The following is a 22,075-nucleotide window of genomic DNA, read 5'->3' on the forward strand; positions in this document are numbered from 1 at the left end:
GGAAGAACAACACCCCAGCTTCTGTCTGGGCAGCCTACAGCCTGAAGGACTCAACATTGAGTTCTCCAATTTCAAATAACCTCCCTTCCCATCCCCCGACTCCCTTCCCAGCCTCCACCTCCATCCCCACATCTCCTCAGCAACCAGATACAGTCATCCCATTGACGAACCACGTCGGAGCCTCTACCTACCTTCACCTATCCCATGCCACTACCCTGCACCCGCCCCCCCCCCCCCGTCACACCCTTTATCTGCAGTCCTCCCTAAACCTACCCGCAATCCTGAAGAAGGTTTACAACCAAAACTTCAAATTCTCCACCTCCTGATGCTGCCTGGCTTGTTGTGTTCTTCCAGCCTCCTGCTGCCTGGCTTGTTGTGTTCTTCCAGCCTCCTGCCCATCTACTTTGGATTCCAGCATCTGCAGTTTTTTTTGTCTTTAATCATGGTCAGTGCAGACGTTTTTTAAAGTTCATTTGTGGGATGTTGATGTCACTGGCTGGCCACTGCTGTCTCTAGTTGCCCTTGAGAAGGTGGCAATGAACTAGCTTCTTGAACAGCTGCCTTCCATGTACTGGAGGTAGATCCATAATGCCCTTGGGGAATTAATTCCAGGATTTTGGTCCATTGGCAGTGAAGGAACAGTGAGATATTTTCAAGACAGGGTGGTAAACTGGCTTGTATGAAAACCTGCAGGTTGTGGTGTTCCCATGCATCTGTGACCCTTGTCTTTCAAGATGGATATAGTCCTGAGTTTGGAAGGTGTTGACCGAGGATCTTTGGCAAATATCTGCACTACATCTCACAGATACTACACGCTGCTGCTACTGAGCATCGGTGGCGGTGGGGAGTGAATGCGGTGTCAATCAAGCGGTGTCAAGCTTCTTGAGTATTGTTGGACCTGCACCCACCCAGACAAGTGAGGGTAATTCCATCACATATCCTGATTTGCACCTTGTAGGTGACTGACAGGCTTTGGAGAGTCAGGAGAGAAGTTACTCCTAGATGTGGTGGGCCAGGAGGTCTGTTCCTGTGTTTCACTGTTCTATGTTCTAATAATGAGAAGTCAGAAGCCACTGTATCCAAACCTGCTTTCTCCCTACCAGCTCCAACCATTTTGTTACAATCTCTGTACAGACCAATAACACAAACTTCAAGTTGCTTTATAACAGTTTAATTGTTTACTGTAACAAATTACAAAAAAGTACTGTTGTCCAAATCTTTCTTTTTGTACATAACTTATAATTTAAACCACAAATGTAGATTCCCATTTAACTTTTAGCATGACACGGTATCTCCCACTATGGTTATATGTTACACTATCACTAACTGTCGCTCATTCTTCAGGAAGCACTGTAAAATTATTCTTAGCTCCTGATGGCTTTTTACTTTCCAAGTCAGGTAAATTATAATCCTAGAAGTGACTTTCATTATAAGGGTTACACTGTAGAATCCTTCCCTGAAGCCAGTAACTCAGTTTCTCTCTCCTAGCTGAGCTGCCAGACCTAAAAACATTTTGTGGTTTTATTCCATTATCAAAATGGTCTTAGATCTATTGGGATAATATTGCTGACTGTCCCAGCCTCAAGTTATCTACTCCTAACATTCTTATTCATGTTTCTGTTTCCTTTGAATTATTCTAATACTCTTCTGGCTGTTGTCCCATATTCCACCCTCCATAAACTTGAGCTCATCTAAAACTATGCTACCTGTAACCTAATCTCTTTGTGGCATAGTGAAAAGGAACTGGACTGGTAATGACACAGGACTAGTAATATGATAGGGACTTCAATCTTCACCATAAAAGAGAACACTTCTCTAGTTAAACCTTATACACCATGACGGCCAAGAACAACAGGAACCTTTCAGAAAGGTCTTGGGAATGATAAAGGATTAACTGCTTAGGATAATGAAGATTAGGGCGGGGGGTGGGAGGAAGAGGTAGGATGTAGGATGAAATAAATATATAAAGGTTGAAGTTAAAATTATCAGGGACAACCTGGCTATGATGAGATTAAGTTGGTATGATCAGCAAGTTTGCAGATGACACAAAGATTGGTGGAGTAGCAGAAAGTATAAGGGACAGTCAGAGAATACAGGAGAATGTAGATAGACTGGAGAGTTGGGCAGAAAAGTGGCAGATGGCTTTCAATCCAGACAAATGTGAGATGATGCATTTAGGCAAGTCTAATTCCAGAGCGAATTATACAATAAATGGAAGAGCCTTGGGAAAAGTTGATGGGCAGAGAGATCTGGGAGTGTAGGTCCATTGTACCCTGCACAGGTGGATAGAGTGGTCAAGAAGGCATATAGTATGCTTGCCTTCATTGGACGGGGTATTGAGTATAAGAGCTGGCAAGTCATGTTAAAATTGTACAAGACATTGGTTCGGCTGCATTTAGAATACTCTGTACAGTTCTGGTCGCCACATTACCAAAAGGATGTGGATGCTTTGGAGAGCATGCAGAGAAGGTTCACGAGGATGTTGCCTGGTATGGAAGGTGCTAGCTATGAAGAGAGGTTGAGTAGGTTAGGTTTATTTTCACTAGAAAAAAGGAGATTGAGGGGGACCTGATTGAGGTTTACACAAGCATGAAGGGTATAGACAGGGTGGATAGAGACAAGCTTTTTCCCAGGGTGAAGGATTCAATAACGAGAGGTCATGCTTTCAAGGTGAGAGGTGGAACGTTTAAGGGGGATACACGCAGCAAGTACTTCACACAGAGGGTGGTGGGCGTTTGGAACGCGTTGCCAGCAGAGATGGTAGAGGCAGGCATGGTAGATTCATTTAAGATGCGTCTGGACAGATGAATGAGTAGGTGGGGAGCAGAGGGATACAAATGCTAAGGAATTGACCAACAGGTTTAGACAGTACATTTGGATCAGCTCAGGCTTGTAGGGCCTATTCCTGGGCTATAAATTTTCTTTGTTCTTTGTACTAAACCTGGATGAGATATGAACTTGGGACAAGAGTGTACACTTGTTTCTTATGAGATTGAAATAAGATTGGAATTCGGATAATGAGATGGCTACATGACCATGTGATATTAAGGTAGTGAATGTTTTGGTATTCAGTTATTCTTGCAAATCTCAAAAATACTCTCCCTGTGTTCACTTGGATAATAAATGACTAGAAACTTGCTCTCAGACTCTTGTAGCCAACTACTGGAAGTTAGCATAATAAGGTGACCATGAAACTACTATCGTAAAATCACATCTGGTTCATTAACGTCTCAAGGAAAAGTAAGATATCTGTTGTCTCTGAAGAAGGGTCACTGGACCCAAAACAGAAACTCTGCTGTCTCTCCACAGAGGCAGAAGTGGGTATTGCAGATGCTGGAGATTAGAGTGGTGCTGGAAAAACACAGCAGGTCAGGCAGCATCCAAGGAGCAGAAAAATCGTTTCGGGCAAAAACGCTTCATCAGGAATGAGGCCTGCTCCTCAGATGCTGCCTGACCTGCTGTGCTTTTCCAACACCACTCTAATCTTGACTCTCCACAGATGCTGCAGAACCTGCTGGTTTTTAAAGAAATTTCTGGCTTTGCTTCTGATTTCCAGTATCCACAGTTCTTTGGCTTTTCTTTATTTACCTAGTTTATTTAGCCTTATGTGACTCCAGAACCACAACAATGTAGTTGACTTTTAAATGCTTCCTAAGTCAATTGGGGACTGGCAACAAACGCTGGCCTTGCCAAAAATGCTCACATCCCAAAAGAAATTAAAACAAAGATCACATCACATGTTACTCATCCCTGCGCTAGCTGATTTTCTGGGATGGTAGTACCTTGATATCAAAAAATATTCTTGTTTTCAAATTTCCCCATGATTTGGTTCCTCTCCATCTCCGGAATCACCTATGGCTCGACAAACCTCCCAGATAACACTTTTCCAGATCTGGCGACTTGCACACCTCCTATTTTAATTTCTCCACCATTGGTGTCCTTGTTTTCAGTTGAATAGTCCCCACTGTTTGGAATTCTCCCCATAAACATCTCTGTCTCTTTGTCCTCCTTTAAACATACCTCTTTGACCACGTTTTTAGGCATCTGCTCTAATACTTCCTTGTGTGGCTCAGTGTCAATTTTTGTTTGGAAACAGTCCTGTTTTATTACATTTAAACTGCTACATAAATGCTAGTACTTGTTGTTGTCCTGTTCCTTTCTGCTCAGCTCTTATTTGCACTCTGCTCCTATAAACAAAAAACATTAAATTAAAAGTTGCCACCAAATTTCTTCAACCTTTTGCCTTTGAACAGCTTGACAGAATGACATCAGCTATGCTTGGAGAAAAATCCTCATACATCGTTTTAGCCCCTGATAGGCCACTGATTTTGAAAAGTCTAGAGTCCACAATAAGGATCTGATTCTATTATTTGCATTGAATGTTTACTTACCAGCTCCTACATAATTGACAGCTTTAGCAGCTTGGACAGCAGCTTCACCAAGTCTTCTCCTCACCTCAGGGCTAATTCCAGGCTACAATCAAAGTCCAAGAAAAAATATTTAGATTTTATATGCACATGACGCTTGAAGAACAGATTTAAGTTTCAGTTCGAAAAGTGTATCTTCAGGAGCATTGCGCATATGGTATTGGACAAGTAGTTCAGAGTCTGAAGGTAATATTCATGACAGCAAGCTACAATTGCACCACAGCAATTTGAATTCAGTTTTAAAAAGCTGCTCTCAATAGAAGCTGCAAACACCCACAAGTTCACTAATAACTTTTAAGGTTTGGCTTGTCAGTCACTCAGGTCACTGTTAGCTGACATTTGAAGTGCTGAACAAGGCACTAAGTTGCATCAAACTACTGAGCAATTTGAGAAGGCTGTCTAGACCTGTGCAAACTTGGATGGGCAACAAAGGCTGACTTTTCCAGCTTGCCAACATTAAGTAAATTTAACAGAATCTTTATGAAACAGTATGTTGAAGTATAGTAACATATGAACCTCAATAAGGTCCCAATAAAGTCATTTTTTTTTTTGTTTTGTTCATGAGATGTAGTGTCACTGGTCATGCCAGAATTTATTGTCCATCCAGAATTGACCTTGAGAAAGTGATGGTGAGCCACCTTCTTTAACCGCAGAAGTCCTGTGGAGTGCAGGTACACTCCACAGTGAAGCAAATTCCTAGTTTTCATCTCGTGACTAGAAAAACAAGAGAGTGGTGATATAATTCCAAGTCAGATAGTTTGTGACTTCCAGGGGAATTTGCAAGTGGCGATGTTCTCATGTATCTGCCTTCCTTGTCCTTCCAGGTGATCAAAATCACGGTTGAAGGAGTCTAGATGAGTTGCTGCAGCACATCCTGTAATGATACACCGTAACTGTATATCGAATGTGAAGGAAGCGAATGTTAGAGTGACCACTGCACAGTCCTTGTGGAGACCAAGTCCCGCCTTCAAATCGAGAATACATCACTCTGCGTGGCACTATCACCATACTAAATGCAAACAGATTTTGAACAGATTTAGCAAGACAGAACACCCATAAGGCTCTGTGGACCATTAGCAGCAGCAGAACCATACACGAATGTCATCCATGATATCCCCTTTACCACCAAGCCCAGAATGGACATTGGTTCAATGCAGATTGCAGGATCAGCGTGAGGCATACCTTAAAAAATGAAGTATCAATCTGGTGAAGCTACAACACAGGACTACCTGCGTGCCAAACAGCAAATGCAGCAAATGATGGAGAGAGCTAAGCAATCCCACAATCAACAGATCAGATTTAAACTCTGCACAGTGTCCTGCAATTAAATAATTTACTGGTGGGAGAGACTCCGCAAATGTCCTCATCCTCAATGATAGTGACCTCAGCACATCAGTGCAAAAGATAATGCTGAAACATTCGTAATAATCTGAGTGGATGATCCATCCCAGCTTCCTCTAGAGACCCCCAATCTTACAAATGCCAGTCTTCAGCAAATTCAATTCACTTTACTTGCTATCATGAAATGATCAGAAGCACTGATTACTGCATAGGCTTTGGGGCCTGACAACAGAACTGAAGATTTATGCTTCAAAACGAGCCGCACCTTGAGCTAAGCTGTTCCAGTACAGCTACAACACTGACACCTGAGAGAATGTTTCCCTGTATGGACAGTGTATACAATAAAAGGGCACCAATTTAAGACTGAGATGAGGAAGAATTTCTCCCCTCAAAGGGTTAAGAGTCTTTGGAACTCCGCGCCATAGAGAGCAGTGGGGGCACAGTATGTGCGTATATTTCATAGGGAACCAACGATTATGGAGAAAGGGCAGGAGAGTGGCTGTGAGGAATGTCAGATTAGCCATGATCTTATTGAATGATAGAGCAGGCTCAAGGGGCTGAATGGCCTATTCTTTCTCTTATTTCTTATAGACTTAGCCACCAGACAATATAGAAAATTGCCTAGGTACGTCCTGTACACAAAAAGCAGGACAAATCCAACCTGGCCAACTACCATCCATCAGTCTGCTCTTAATCATCAGTAAAGTGACAGAGGGTGTCATCAACAGTACTGTTAAGCAGTATTATCAATACACCTGCTCAGTAATAGCCTACACACAGTTTGGGTTCTGCCAGGGGTTTTCAACTCCTGAGCTCATTATTTTCTTGATTCAAGCAAGGACAAAATAGCTGCACTTCATATCAAGGTCACATTTGACTAGCAAAACTGGAGTCAATGGGAATCGAGGGGAAAACTCTCTGTTGCTTGGCACATAGGATAATGGTTGTGGTTATTAGAGGTCAATCACCTCAGCTTGAAAACATCTCTGCAGAAAGACTTTAAGGTAGTGTCCTCGGCTCAACCATCTTCAGTTGCTTCATCAAAATCTTTCCCTCCATAATAAAGGTCAAAAGTGGAGATATTTACTGATGACTCCACAACATCCAACACCACTTGCGACTCCTCAGATACTGAGGCACTCCATGTCCAAATGCAACAAGACTTGGACAATATCTAGGCTTGGGCTGAAGTGGCAAGTCACATCTATGTCATATAAATACCATGTAATGACTATCCCTGATAAGAGAAATATAATCATCACACTTGGACATCCGACATGTTACCATCACTGAAACCCCAACTACCAACATCTTGAGGATTACCATTGACTAAAAACTGCACTAACTAGCCATATAAATACTGTGGCTCCAAGGGCAAATCAAAGGCTAAGAATACCGCAGCAAGTATCTCACTCCTGACTCCCTAAAATCTGTCCATCATCAACAAAACACAAGTCAGGAGTGTGATGAAATACTCCTCACTTGCCTGAATGAGTGCAGCTCCAACGGCCCTAGAGAAGCTTGACATCATTCAAGTCAAAACAGCCCATTTGATTGACATCACATCTACAAGTATCCACTCCCTCCATTACAGACACTGAACAGAAGCAATCTGTACCATCTTACAGATGCACTGCAGAAATTTGCCAATGATCCTTAGACAGCATCTTCTAAATCCATGATCACTTCCACCTGGAAGAACAAGAGCACCATCATCTGCAAGTTTCCTTCCAAGTCACTTACCATCTTGACTTGGAAATGCATCACCATTCCTTCACAGTCGCAGGGTCAAAATTCTGGAATTTCCTCTGATTACATTGTTGGTCAAACTACAACACATGAACTGTAGTGGTTCAAGAAAGCAACTCATCACCACTTTCTCAAGGGCATCTAGAAATGGGCAATAAATGCTGATCCAACCTGTGATGCAAATGTTACAAGAGTGAATAAAAAAAGCTGATAGGACTCCCTTGGTGCAATATTATTGTGTCAACCTCTGAGCCAGGAGGTTTAAATCCCAGCTGCTCCAGGGTTGGATTATAATGTATATATAAACTAGCTAATTAAAATACCTACCCTGAGGAAATCCTGCATTGATATGCTTGGGTCAAGATATTCACCTCCAACAACTACAACCACCTGTATTTGTGCCAGGTATTAGTTAAAACAATGGACAGTGTTCTCCCGGTTCCCATTGAATCCAATTTACTCAGGGTAGCTCGATGCCATATACATGTAATTATTTCCTTGGTATCAAGAGCAGTCACCCTCACTTCATTAATTATTTTCATGCATAACTTGCAAATGAATACAAATTACAGAGCTATCCTTTTCAAACTTAATAAATTATTTCTGAGGATTTGGTTCATTTGACAGTTTAAATGTTCTTCTCTGTTCTGGTTTTTCCACAACACATACCTGCAGATGGAGGAGAGCTGACTGGTGACGAATCCTGAGCCTCCATTAAGATCATCCTTTAACTGTTGGCTGAGAGGTATATCTGAGTGAATCAAGGTGATCATAACTTTCTTCTCTCTTTCTTTTTCCACTGGGCAAGCAATTGGTTCCCCCTAGTCACTAATTGCATGGATGACTTCGAGCAAACTTCGACCTGCTTTTCTTCATACCCCAGCCACTTTTTTTCATGTTGTAGGTTTGCTTGCTGAGCTGGAAGGTCCATTTTCAGATGTTTTGTCACCAAACTAGGTAACATCTTCAGTGAACCTCTGGATGAAGCACTGGTGCTGCAGCCTTTCTATTTATATGCTTGGATTTCCTTGAGTTGGCGACATCATTTCCTATGGTGATGTAATTTCCTGTGCTTTTTCTCAGGCGGTGGTAAATGAGCGAGGGACATGACCCACTCTCACGAGTATCCTTACATACAGATGAGGAAGGACACCACTTCAACTGGGACAACACATCCATCCTATGACAAGCCAAACAGAGACATGCACGAGAATTCCTAGAAGTATGGCATTCCAAGCAGAACTCCATCAACAAACTCATTGACTTGGATCCCTTTACCACCATGAGAAAAAGAACAGAAGATGACATAACCAACCCAAGGAAACTCAAACATATAAATAGAAAGTGGGCTACACCACCAGTGCTGAAGATGTTACCTAGTATGGTGATGAAACGTCTGAAAACAAACCTTCCAGCTCAGTGAGCAAACCTACATACAAAACCTCAACCTGAGCTACAAATCTTCTCAAAATTCACAAACTCTTTTTTATAAATGAGTATTATATAGAAATTATTCAAAAACTATGATGTACCCTTAACCAGAGAAAAATAAAATAAAAATAAAATAAAATTGGTTCAGAATTCTCCACACTGAATTCCAGCAGTGATTGCATCTACAGAGGAAACTCGATTATCTGGCATTCTATTATCTGATTATCAGATTATCCGGCAAGATCGCAAACAATGTTATCCAGAATTCGATTAACTGAACAAAATACTCCCCATCTGTGTCCTTCAGATAATCGAGGATCCTCTGTATCTGATTTGATTTTAGATACAAATATATTAAAATGAGTAGATTGGGCATTGGACATGTAACTGGATCATGTATGGAATTTGTTATTTATAAAACCACATTACATAGAATACAATAGTAATCCATTATTAGGGTCTTAGCTACACACTAAAGAAATTTACTGGTGCAGAGAGTTGGCTTTGGTAGAATTAGTAAATAAGTGTTTAGTCAGCGTGTTTAATGTACCAGCTATGTGTAACCCACTTTAAATACTTAAAAACAATATAAAAATTATTCTAAACCATTTAAGCATTTTCCCAGGTGTGTTAGTTTCTTTCTCTATATATATCTCTCTTTTTAAAGCTCTTAATCTGACAACTCATGTCCATTCAGTAAAAAATATTACATTTTAGAACCTCTACTGAACCTTAAAAATGGATGTGCTTCACTGAAATTCCAACTTATGATTATTTCTCTGTGGTGGTATGGGTAGTTTCGAGTTTGGGTCAAGCTTTGAGTGCAAAAGCTTATGAAGGTAACACTTCAGATGGTGAATGCTGACACGGGGGACAAGTCTTTAAATTGAGGGGTGATAGATTTAGGATGGATATTTGGGGTAGTTTCTTCACTCAGAGAGTAGTAGGGGTGTGGAATGGACTGCCTGCAACAGTAATAGACTCGCCAATGTTAAGGGCATTTAAATGGGCATTGGACATACATATGGATAATAATGGAATAGTGTGGGCTGGATGGGCATCAGATTATTTTCACAGGTCAGTGCAACATCAAGGGCCGAAGGGCCTGTACTGCGCTGTAATGTTCTATGTAATCTCGCATAAAATTTTGCAATCTTTTACGCTGACTTCCAGATGTGCTTTTTTTTATTGACATAGTACAATCTAATAGATTTACCCCAGGTGCTTCTTCAATAATTTTTTGATGTCTTCTTTGTACACTGCAGTCTCTCTCAAACAAATAGACAGCATTGCCGTACTGGTCTCCAAACACTTGTACTTCTACATGCCTAAAACAAAAACCAAATCCATTAATCCACTGGAACAGGAAATATGCTGCAGTGGCAAATATATCTCATTGTTCTCTTCCCCATGTCATATCATTTACGAGTAGTTGTGATAGTTGCACTTAAATTGGATTTAATTCAGTGCCATTAATTGGGAAGTAGTAATAACTGGCATACAAGTAATATTTCAAATAATGTGCTTCCAGATTTCTGCATAATTTGTGCCATCCAGAATGATAAAAATCAACTCAAGAAGAATTTTAAAAAGTGAAATTTCAGAACAGGAGATCCATACCTTGGGTTGTCAACAAACTTTTCTATCAGCATAACATCATCATCAAAGGACTTCCTTGCTTCTCTACGCGCAGATTCCAACTGTTCAATGAAATCAGCCTCTGTTTGAGCAATACGCATACCCTAAACACAAACATAGAACAAATTCATTCAAAATGTGAATGTGTATGAACCTTATGGTTTACCCTGTTGCCCTTTATCTCATCTCGCTGGCCTTAAAATTGTAGCCAGGCACTTAATGGCCATTAACTAGCCACTAAAGGGCCTCAACTGACATGCGAGTTGATGGGTAGCTCTACGTCTCTCCTGCCTCTTGTAAAATTTCAGCCAGCTATGGACATGCAAAGGCATGGGAATTTTAAGGGTCTCCTTGCCTGCGTAACTACTGGCTGGGGACTGTAACATTCTGCTCAATGTTCTGTTATCCTGCGGTTGCTGTTTAACTCAAAGCAGTGCTCCAGACTAATCACCTGTCCCATTTACAGCTATTCAAGACAGATTATTTGTAATATTCTAACTTTTCCTGATAATTTCCCATTCCATACTACATAATAGTATTTCACTGCAACTTTCTCAGAACTTGGATGTTTCTTCTGTTCCTTAATGATGAAATTTAACATAAGTTTAATGTGACTAACTTAAACGATTATTTTTAAATGGAGCAATCTATCTTGGAATCCCATTTAATGATGTTCAGCAACTGAACTGTTAAAAGCACTGAAGCTACTATTATTTCCAAATTGTTTTCAGTTAACACCATTCATTATGTCCTTCACATTTACCTGAAGGTGTGATGCTTTATATTTAATTTGCCATGATTCTATCCACATTCTTCTCTAAATCTTGGTGCAGAGCAAGTCAATCTTGGAATTTTATCCAACACAATAAGAGGAAGAAGCAAATTACCACAGAAGGTGGAATCTGTACTGAAATCAAAAATATGCTGAAAATCTCAGCAGGTTAGACAGTATCCATAGAGAGAGAGCAAGCTAACACTGAGTCTAGATAACCCCAGACTGTCTGCTTCTATCTCCTTCCCAATATCCACGTCCTGGTAGACCCATCATATCAGCCTGTTCCTGCCCCACCAAGTTCATTTCCTCCTACCTCTCTCCATCCTCTCACCCTTGTCCAGACCATCCCATCCAGCTTTGTGTTACACGAAAGAGCAGGTGAAAAGTGAATGTTGCTGACCACTTGCACATAAAATTTGCCATTTCACCCATGCATGAATATATAAGATGAGAATATAATTATATGAGTGAAAACTACTCCAATCAAAAAAAAAGACCATGAGGAGGTTAGGTAAGGAAAGGACTTTTTTTTCATTTATATAATCTTACTTGGCAATTTTGAGCAGAGGGGATGGAGGCTAGGGCAGCTGCATACTCCTCTTGCAGAATGTGGGAGGTAAAGGTCACCACTGGTGTCCCTGCTGACTTCGCCTGCGAGAAGTGCATCCAACTCCAGCCCCTCACAGACCACTTGAGGGAACTGGAACTGGAGCTGAATGAACTTTGGATCATTCGGGAGGCTGAGGGGGTGATAGAGAGGAGTTATAAAGAGGCAGTCACACATAAGTTACAGGATAAAGGTAGCTGGGTGACCGTCAGGAGAGGGAAAGGGAATAGGCAGACAGTGCAGGGACCCCCTGTGCCCGTTCCCCTCAATAATTTGTATACCGTTTTGGATACTGTTGGCGGTGTGGGGACCAACCAGAGAAAAGCCACAGTAGCCAAGTTTCTGGCACTGAGCCTGGCTCTGTAGCTCAGAAGGGAAGTGGGGAAGAATAGGAGAGGCGAGAGTTATAGGAAATTCTGTCGTCACGAATGAGACTCCCAAGTGATTATGTCTCCTGAGTGCCAGGGTCAGGGATGTATTGGATCAAGTCTACAGGATTCTGCCCTGAAGCTCTTCAACCATTTCCTGAAACAAACTCGTTACTACAGCCACATTTGCTTCCTCAGTGCCTGCCTCCATAACCAACTCATCCCACACGGACTCCGGACCACCTTTAAACCAGCAGAGTTCGGATCCGAACAGGACAAACAGTACAGACTACTGATTCAAAAAAAATATATTCAACAGTTTCCTCATTTCCCCTTCCCCCACCTCACCCCAGTTCCAAACTTCCAGCTCAGCACTGTCCCCAAGACTTATCCTACCTGCCTATCTTTTCCACCTATCCACTCACCCCTCCCCCCACTCACCTATCACCTTCATCCTCTCCCCCACTCACCTATTGTACTCTATGCTACTTTCTCCCCATCATCACCCTCTTCTCACTTATCCTCCACCCTTCAGGCTCTCGGCCTGTATTCCTGATGAAGGGCTTTTGCCCGAATCATCGATTTTACTGCTCCTCGGATGCTGCCTGAACTGCTGTGCTTTTCCAGCACCAGTCTAATCTAGACTCTGGTTTCCAGCATCTGGAGTCACTGTTTTTACCTAGGATTTTTCAGGGGGAAGGTGAACAGCCAGAGTCGTGATACACATCGGTATCAATGACATAGGTAGGGAAAGGGAGGAGGACCTGAAAAGCGAATATAGGGAGTTAGGATGGAAGTTAGAAGGCAGGACAAGCAGAGTAATAATCTCAGGATTGCTACCAGTGCCACGTGTCAGTGAGGCTAGGAATTGAGAGCGAGTACAGATGAGCACGTGGCTGCAGGGCTGTTACAGGAGGGAGGACTTCAAATATGTGGATCATTGGGATACCTTCTGGGGAAGTTGAAACCGGTACAAGAAGGACGGATTGTACCTGAATTGGAGGGGCACCAATATCCTGGGTGGGTGGCTTACTAAAGCTCTGTGGGAGGGTTTAAACTAGATTGGCAGGGTTTGGGATCCGGATCTACTGATCAGATGATGGAGTAGACCATAAGATATAGGAGTGAAAAGAAGACCTTTTGGCCCATCAAGTCCACTCCGCCATTTAATCATGGCTGATGGACATGTCAACTCCACTCACCCGCACTCTCCACATAGCCCTTTAGTCCTTGTGAGATCAAGAATTTATCAATCTCTGCCTTGATGACATTTAACATCCCGGCTTCCATTGCGCTCCGTGGCAATGAATTCCACAGGCCTGCCACTCTCTGGCTGAAGAAATGTCTCCTCATTTCTGTTCTAAATTGACCCCCTCTAATTCTAAGGCTGTGCCCACGAGTCCTAGTCTCCCTGCCTAACGGAAACAACTTCCCCGCGTCCACCCTTTCTAAGCCATGCATTACCTTCTAAGTTTCTATTAGATCTCCCCTCAACCTTCTAAACTCTAATGCATACAATCCCAGAATCCTCAGCCATTCATCGTGTGTTAGGCCTTCTATTCCAGGGATCATACGTGTGAATCTTCGCTAGACACGTTCCAGTGCCAGTATGTCCTTCCTGAGGTGTGGGGCCCAACATTGGACACAGTATTCTAAACGGGGCCTAACTAGAGCTTTATAAAGTTTCAGAAGCACATCGCTGCCTTTATATTCCAACCCTCTTGAGATAAATGACAACATTACATTCGCTTTCTTAATCACGGAATCACAGAGTAGATAGTGAAGAGCCAGATACAGCATGCAGAGTCCGTGAGGAGTGATTGGCACTTGATAGGGCAAAGGTGCAGTCAGTATGATGGGTTGAAGTGTGTCAATTTTAATGCAACAAGGATCAGGAATAAGGGTGACAAACTTAGAGCAAGGATCGGTACCTGGAACTATGATATTGTGGCCATTACGGAGACTTGGATATCCCAGTGACAGGATTGGTTGTTGGATGTTCCAGTGTTTTGATGTTTCAAAGGAACGGGGGTTGGAGGTAACAGAGGTGGAGGAGTGGCATTGCTAATCAGGGATAGTATCACAGCTACAGGAAGGTCGTCGAGGAGGGTTTGTCTACTGTCTGGGTGGAAGTCAGAAACAGAAAAGGAGCAGTCACTTTATTGGAAGTTTTCTACAGACCACCCAATAGAAACAGAGACAGGGAGGAGCAGATTCCTCCCACAATCAAAAGGTGTGCAGGCCAGGTGAATTGGCCATGCTAATTTGCCCATATTGTTTGGTGCAATAGTTAGGCCCAAGTGTGGGTAGTGGAATGAGTCTGGGTTAGTTACACTTTAGAAGGTCAGTGTGTACTTGTTGGGCCAAAAGGCCTCTTTCCATATGTAGGGAATCTAATCTAATCTAATTTTGGAAGGGTGCAGAAGTAACAGGGTTGTCATGGGTGACTTTAACTTCCCTAATATTGATTGGAATCTCCTTAGTTCAAATGGTTTGGATGGAGCAGTTTTTGTCAGGTGTGTCCAGGAAGGGTTACCAACTCAATACATAGATAGGCCGATGAGAGAGAAAGCTATATTGGATTTAGTGTTTGGCAACGAACCAGGCCAGGTGTTAGATATCTTGGTGGGAGAGCATTTTGGTGATAGTGCTCACAACATCCTGACATTTAGTATACTCAGGGAGAGGGATAGAAGCACATGGTATGGGGAAGTATTTGATTGACGGAAGGGGAATTACAATGCTATTAGGCAGGAACTGGGCCACCTAAATTAGGAACAGATGCTCTCAGGAAAATGCACGACAGAACCGTGGAGTTGTTTAGGAAGCACTTGCTGATACCGCTGGACAGGATTATAGACAATAGGTGCAGGAGTAGGCCATTCTGGCCTTCGAGCCTGAACCGCCAATCAATATGATCATGGCTGATCATTCCTAATCAGTATCCTCTTCCTGCCTTATCTCCATAACCCTTGATTCCACTATCTTTGAGAGCTCTATCCAATTCTTTCTTAAATGAATCCAGAGACTGGGCCTCCACTGCCCTCTGGGGCAGACCATTCCACACAGCCACCACTCTCATCTCTGTCCTAAATGGTCTACCCTGTATTTTTAAGCTGTGTCCTCTAGCTTGGCACTCACCCATCAGCAGAAATATGTTTCCTGCTGCCAGAGTGTCCAATCCTTTCATAATCTAACATGTCTCAATCAGATCCCCTCTCAGTCTTCTAAACTCAAGGGTATACAAGCCCAGTCGCTTCAGTCTTTCAGTGTAAGGTAATCCCGCCATTCCAGGAATTGACCTCATGAAACTACGCTGCACTCCCTCAGTAGCCAGAATGTCTTTCCTCAAATTTGAAGACCAGAACTGCACACAGTACTCCAGGTGTGGTCTCACCAGGGCCCTGTACAGCTGCAAAAGAACCTCTTTGCTTCTATACTCAATTCCTCTCGTTATGAAGGCCAGCATGCTATTAGCCTTCTTCACTACCTGCTGTACCTGCATGCTTGCCTTCATTGACTGGTGTACAAGAACACCCAGATCTCTCTGTACTGCCCCTTTACCTAAATTGATTCCATTGAGGTAGTAATCTGCCTTCTTGTTCTTGCCACCAAAGTGGATAACCATACATTTATCCACATTAAACTACATCTGCCATGCATCTGCCCACTCACCTAACTTGTCCAGGTCACCCTGTAATCTCCTAACATCCTCTTCACATTTCACCCTGCCACTCAGCTTTGTATCATCAGCAAATTTGCTAATGTTATTGCTGATACCATCTTCTATATCATTAACATATATTGTAAAAAGCTGTAGTCCCAGCACGGATCCCTGCGGTACCCCACTGGTCACTGCTTGCCATTCCGAAATGGAGCCGTTTATCACTACCCTTTGTTTCCAATTTTCAATCCAATCTAGTACTTTGTCCCCAATACCATGCACCCTAATTTTGCACACTAACCTCCTATGTGGGACTTTATCAAAAGCTTTCTGAAAGTCCAGATTGTCCCACTGAGGCAAGGAAGGGATGGTAGGTTGAAAGAATCTTGGGTGACAAGGGATGTGGAACATCTAGCAAAGAGGAGGAAGGAAACTTACTTAAGATTGAGGAGGCAAGGATCAGAGAGGGCTCAAGAGAGTTACAAGGCAGCCAGGAAGGAACTGAAGAATAGACTTAGGAGAGCTAGAAAGGGGCAAGAAAAAAGTTTTAGCAGGTAGGATTAAGGAAAACCCTAAGCCATTCTACACTTATGTGATGAACAAGAGGATGGCTAGAGTGAGGGTAAGACCAATCAGGGATAGTGGAGGGAAATTGCACCTGGAGTAAGAGGAGGTAGGGGAGGTCCTTAATGAATACTTTGCTTCAGTATTCACTACTGAGAGGGACCTTGACGCTTCTGAGTACAGTGCGAAACAGACTGATATGCTTAAACAGGTTGATGTTAAGAAGGAGCATGTGCTGAAAACTTTGAAAATCATAAGGATAGATAAATGCCCTGGGCCACATGGGATATACCCTTGGTTTCTATCAGAAGTGAGGGAAGAGATGGCTGCGCCTTTGGCAATGATCTTTGCGTCCTTACTGTGAACTGGAGTAGTGCCAGATGGATGGTGGCAAATGTTATTCCCTTGATCAAGAAGGGAAAAGGGATAATCCTGGGAATTACAGACCAGTCAGTTTTACGTCTGTGGTGGGTAAAGTATTGGAGAGGATTCTGAGAGACAGGATTTATGACAAGTTGAAAAAGCTATTGTTTGATTAGAGATAGTCAGCGTGGCTTTGTGAGGGGCAGGTCATGCCTCACAAACCTTATGGAATTATTTGAGGATGTGACAAAACATGTTGATGAAGGTAGAGTAGTGGATACAGTGTACATGGATTTTAGCAAGGCATTTGATAAGAATCCCCATGGTAAGTTCATTTAAAAAGTAAGGAGGCATGGGACACATGGAAATCTGGCTACTGGATACAGAATTGGCTGGCCCATAGAAGACAGAGGGTGGTGGTAGACTGAAAGTATTCAGCCTGGAGCTTGGTGATCACTGGTGTTCCACAGGGATCAGTTCTGGGACCTCTGCTCTTTATGGTTTTTATAAATGACTTGGATGAGGATGTGGAAGGATGGGTTAGTAAATTTGCCGATGACATGAAGGTTGGTGGATTGAGAGATAGTGTGGAGGGCTGTTGTAGGTTACAACGGGACATTAATAGGATGCAGAACTGGAATGATAAGTGGCAGTTGGAGTTCAACCTGGGAAAGTGGGAAATGATTCACTTTGGAAGTTTGAATTTGAATATAGAATACAGGGTTAAATGCAGAATTCTTGGCAGCGTGGAGGTACAGAGGGATGTTGGGGTCAATGTTTATAGATCCTGGAAAGTTGCCACCTAAGTTGATAGGGTTGTTAAGAAGGCATATGGCGCGTTGGCTTTCATGAGCAGGAGGATTGAATTTAAGAGCCGCGGGGTTATGCTGCAGCTCTACAGACCTCTGATTAGACCACACTTGGAATATTGTGTTTAGTTCTGGATGCCTCATTATAGGAAGGATGTGGAAGCTTTAGAGAGGGTGCAGAGGAGATTTACCAGGACACTGCTTGCACTGGAGGGCATGTCTTATGAAGGAAGATTGAGGGAGCTACGGCTTTTCTCATTGGAGCAACAAAGGGTGAGAGGTGACTTGATAGAGGTGTACAAGATGATGAGAGGCATAGATAGAATGGATAGCCACCCAGGGTGGAAATAGCTAACTTGGGGGGTGGGGGGCATAATTTTAAAGTAATTGGAGGAAGTTTTAAGGAAGATGTCAGAGGTAGGTTCTTTACACAGAAAGTGGTAGGTGCGTGGAGTGCACTGCCAGCAGTGATAGTAGAGATAGATACACTGGAGACATTTAAGCGATTCTTCGATAGGCACATGGACGATAGTACAATGAAGGTATGTAGGTTAGTCTGATCTTAGAGTAGGATAAAAGAATGACACAACATCGAGGGCCAAAGGGCCTGTACTGTGCTATACTGTTTTATGTTCTAAAACTAAGCTGCTCTTAAGTGGAAAAACCTCCTTTTAGGGCCACCTCTACACTTCGTCTGACTAAGGTTCTGCCCATTAAGACAATCAAAAATACAAGGGCTCTAGGTTTCAACTATGCTTGTGAACCAAAGTATTATTTCCATTGGGTGGCTTCTAAGTGATATGTCAGTTTCACTCAAGGACCTAGTTTAAATTTAAAAAAAATCTAGTAACATCATTGCAGATATTCAATCTAAGTGTTTAGGGCTGTCGGCCAATCTGCAACTGATCACCATCAAAAATTGGACCTGCACTCCTGGGATGCAGGTTAATCTGGAATATGCAATCCTCAGGAAAAAAAGCAGGAATATCTGTGCTCTCCAAACACATACATGAATGAAATTTGATGTCAATATATCTAAATAAACAAAATTTGCTGAAGTAACAAGGAACTGGATGACAAGTGAATGAGCATATGAAGGTGTGAAAAGAAATTTAAAGTCCATCAACATCTAAGATAGGGAAAAATAATGACTAGTGAATTACGAGAGAGGAGGGGTTATTTTTAAAAATTTTTTAATGGATGTCGAAACCAGCATTTATGGCCCACCCTTAATTGCCTCAGAACTGAGTGGCTTTCTAATCCATTCCTGAGTGTACTTTGGAGTCAATCACTTGGTTATGGCTCTGCAGTTCCATATAGGTCAGACGAAGCAAATATTCTCACATAAAGGACATTAGTGAACTCAGGTCCCCGAAGGATTAGCATGAGCCTCAGGTCCCAAGATATTACCACTGTTCTACCACTTCCTCCAAGTGGAACAAAGACTCATCTGTAAAGTGTTATCAAAAATAAAAATTCCATGTAGAAATTGGCTATTGGTTGTATAACCAATGAGTGCTATTAATGTACATCCCAAGCAAGGAGACCCAAGACTCCCCTAAAATTGGGGTTCAGCATTTGAGAGACTTGCTGGTTCTGGTGTATGAAAAGACAACTCACTGGTTTGACAACGGGAAGGGTGTCAACAATGGTCTAGCAGCAGAATTCCTGCCACTCCTGGCATCACCTTTCCTTTATACTTTCATGGAACAAGGGCATTACTGCCAAGGTCACCACTGGTGCCCATCCCTAAATGCCCTTAAATTAATTGTTTGCTAGGCCATCTTACAGGGTAACTAAAAGTCAACCATATTACACTGTTTCAGGAAGCATTGGTAGGTATATTCTCTCACCGAAAGAATATTCATGAACCAAATGAAATTTTAAACAATAATTGATTATAGTTTCATGATCGTTATGACTGAGAGTAGATTTCAATTCTGGATTTTATTAATTGAATTTAAGTTTCCACCAGCTGCCATGGTTGAATTTGAACTAATGTTCTCAGGACATTACCTGCACTTCTAGAATATAAGACATTAACACTATACCACCGTCTCCACAAAGCTGAAAAAGATTAAAAAAAAATACATTGAGGCAGCAAACACCTGCTGGGCTGCTTCAGCCGCAAGACGGCATGAGCCTGTTATACGCAACCCATGTTAGAACAGGCAGTCCGCTTATTAATATATGCAAGGGATCCAACACTTGTTTTTCACCTGCTCTGAAAAAATCTCTGACAAGTTTAGCTTTGGTCCGAGCACACGAGCAAATCAGTTGCTGCCTGCTGTACTGCTAAGTTACAGTCAGTGTTGCACCTGTCTTACACACAAAAATAAAGACACTGACATACCAATTTCTATCTCTTTACATCATTTGTATCCTATTCAATTTCTCCTGAAGGACATAGGCTATGTTGAACAGAAAACCTTACAGAAAGACCAATAACATTAAACTTAAAATTTAAAAACTTCAATAAATTTAATGAAACACTTTCTCATTTCCAAATTGCTCACTTCAATAACATTTTGTTTGGATTTTCAAGTCTTAGTTCCACACTAAGTCCACAGGCTATCTGGAACATTCAGCATCTTGAAAACATTATAAATGGTTAGGAGAAAATAAAGATCTTCAAAAAGTCATTTACAAGCTACTAGAGTGGGCAGAGAGGTGGCAGATTAAGTTTACTGAGGAGAAGTGAGAGGAATAATCTTGGAGATATAAAAAGATTCAAAAAGGGGTACAGGCACAGAGGGACCGTGCATATATGTTCATAATCTTTAAAGGGGGAAAGACAGGTTGAGAGAGAGAAGTTAATAAAGCAATGGTACCCTAAGCTTTATTAATAGGACATCGAGTACAAGAGGAAGGACATTATATTGAACTTAGTTTAGAAGGGATTCAGCCTCATTTGGAGTATTGCTTCTAGTACTGGGCACTGCACAGATATGAAAGCATTAAAGACAATGCAGAATACATTTGCAAGAATGGTTCCAGGGATGAGGAATTGAGACTGTTCAACTGGAAGAACAAAAGGTTGAGAGGAGATCTGATTTATTCTAAACCTTGAGAGATATGGACAGAGTAAATAAGGAGAAAATGTTTGTACTTGTGAAAAATCAATAGGTGCAGTTTTAAAGTGGTCAGTTAAAAAAAAGTGATATGAAGAAAATATTTTTCATGTAGCAAGTGGTAACGGTCTGGAATGCATGACCTAAAAGTGTGGTGAGGCATTCAACTGTGAATTCATTATCTGAGAAGGAAGAATATGCAGGGTTACAGGCGTAGACAGAAGAAAGCAATAGGTCAGATGTGCTTTTGGAGAACCAGTGTACACACAATGAACTGAATGGCTGCCTTATGTGCTATAACAATGTGTGATCTGCATTCCATACAGTCAAGTACTGTAACCTAAAATAATATTTCACCCATTTATTAATGGCTATGTCTTACCTTGCCACCTCCACCTCGAACTGCTTTTATCATCACAGGATAACCAATTCTACTGGCTTCCCCTTTTAAATGTTGATCAGATTGTTCATCACCATGGTAACCTTCAATGACAGGCACCCCAGCAGCTGACATTATGGCCTTCGAAGTGCTGGATAAAAAAAGGTAAAATGCAAATACAAATAAATTGCAGTTCACAGATTTTCCCTTCTTTTTAAGAACTATTCTCATCATCTTAGCAACCAAATTGTACAGAAATTGTTTATGAATAGCTTTGGAAAGAAGAGCACTGGACAGAGCAGAATGGAAGCCCCAGCTCATATTGTCGTTTCATCTCTTTGTTTTCTAACTTTGATTGGGTACATCTAGATGTAGGATGTTATGCTGGACAATGGAGTGTTTCTCATTTCAGGTACTCATTATCACTACTGAACACTCTCAGGATGCAGGAGGCTAAAAAGCTCACATTCTACAATAACACCACCCTTCAAATCAAACCTCAGAAAAGTATTCTTTATACATCCGGAGGATACTTTTATACCCACTCCAATATACCAAGATCTTTCCAAGACACTTTGATACACTCTGGCCTGGATTTGGAATTAGGATCCTGAAATTAAAACTCAGCATCTAACCCTCTACACTCACACAGTTCATCAAACTTTCAGTTTAGTTTTACAACCTTGATATAACGCCAATCTTTTGTATGCAATGGATTCCATGCAAAATCACTTTAGGGGTCAAGTGATTATCGACAAACTGCTCAAAGATATTCAAGTTGTTAAATTGACAATTTTCAGCAGAGTGGACATTGGCACATAAAAACTGATACGTAAAGAGTGTGATGTATATATATTTTGAAATTATTCATTTTTGAGTTTGTATTTTT

At 41.8% G+C, this 22,075-nt stretch overlaps 1 protein-coding gene across 1 annotated transcript in view; it reads right to left on the bottom strand.

The window, feature by feature from the left end:
* mccc1 (methylcrotonyl-CoA carboxylase subunit) overlaps window positions 1–22,075 on the bottom strand; it is an 80,799-nt gene that overhangs the window by 37,492 nt on the left and 21,232 nt on the right. Inside the window, exons 6-9 of the mRNA XM_072572448.1 lie at window positions 21,190–21,337; window positions 10,569–10,690; window positions 10,165–10,276; window positions 4,392–4,473 (exon numbers count right to left, since the gene is read on the bottom strand). Coding sequence (XP_072428549.1) covers window positions 4,392–4,473; window positions 10,165–10,276; window positions 10,569–10,690; window positions 21,190–21,337 — 464 coding nt within the window. The remainder of the gene's footprint in view (window positions 1–4,391; window positions 4,474–10,164; window positions 10,277–10,568; window positions 10,691–21,189; window positions 21,338–22,075) is intronic.

The sequence above is a fragment of the Chiloscyllium punctatum genome, chromosome 6, assembly GCF_047496795.1.
Source record: "Chiloscyllium punctatum isolate Juve2018m chromosome 6, sChiPun1.3, whole genome shotgun sequence".
NCBI classification, from domain to species: domain Eukaryota; kingdom Metazoa; phylum Chordata; class Chondrichthyes; order Orectolobiformes; family Hemiscylliidae; genus Chiloscyllium; species Chiloscyllium punctatum.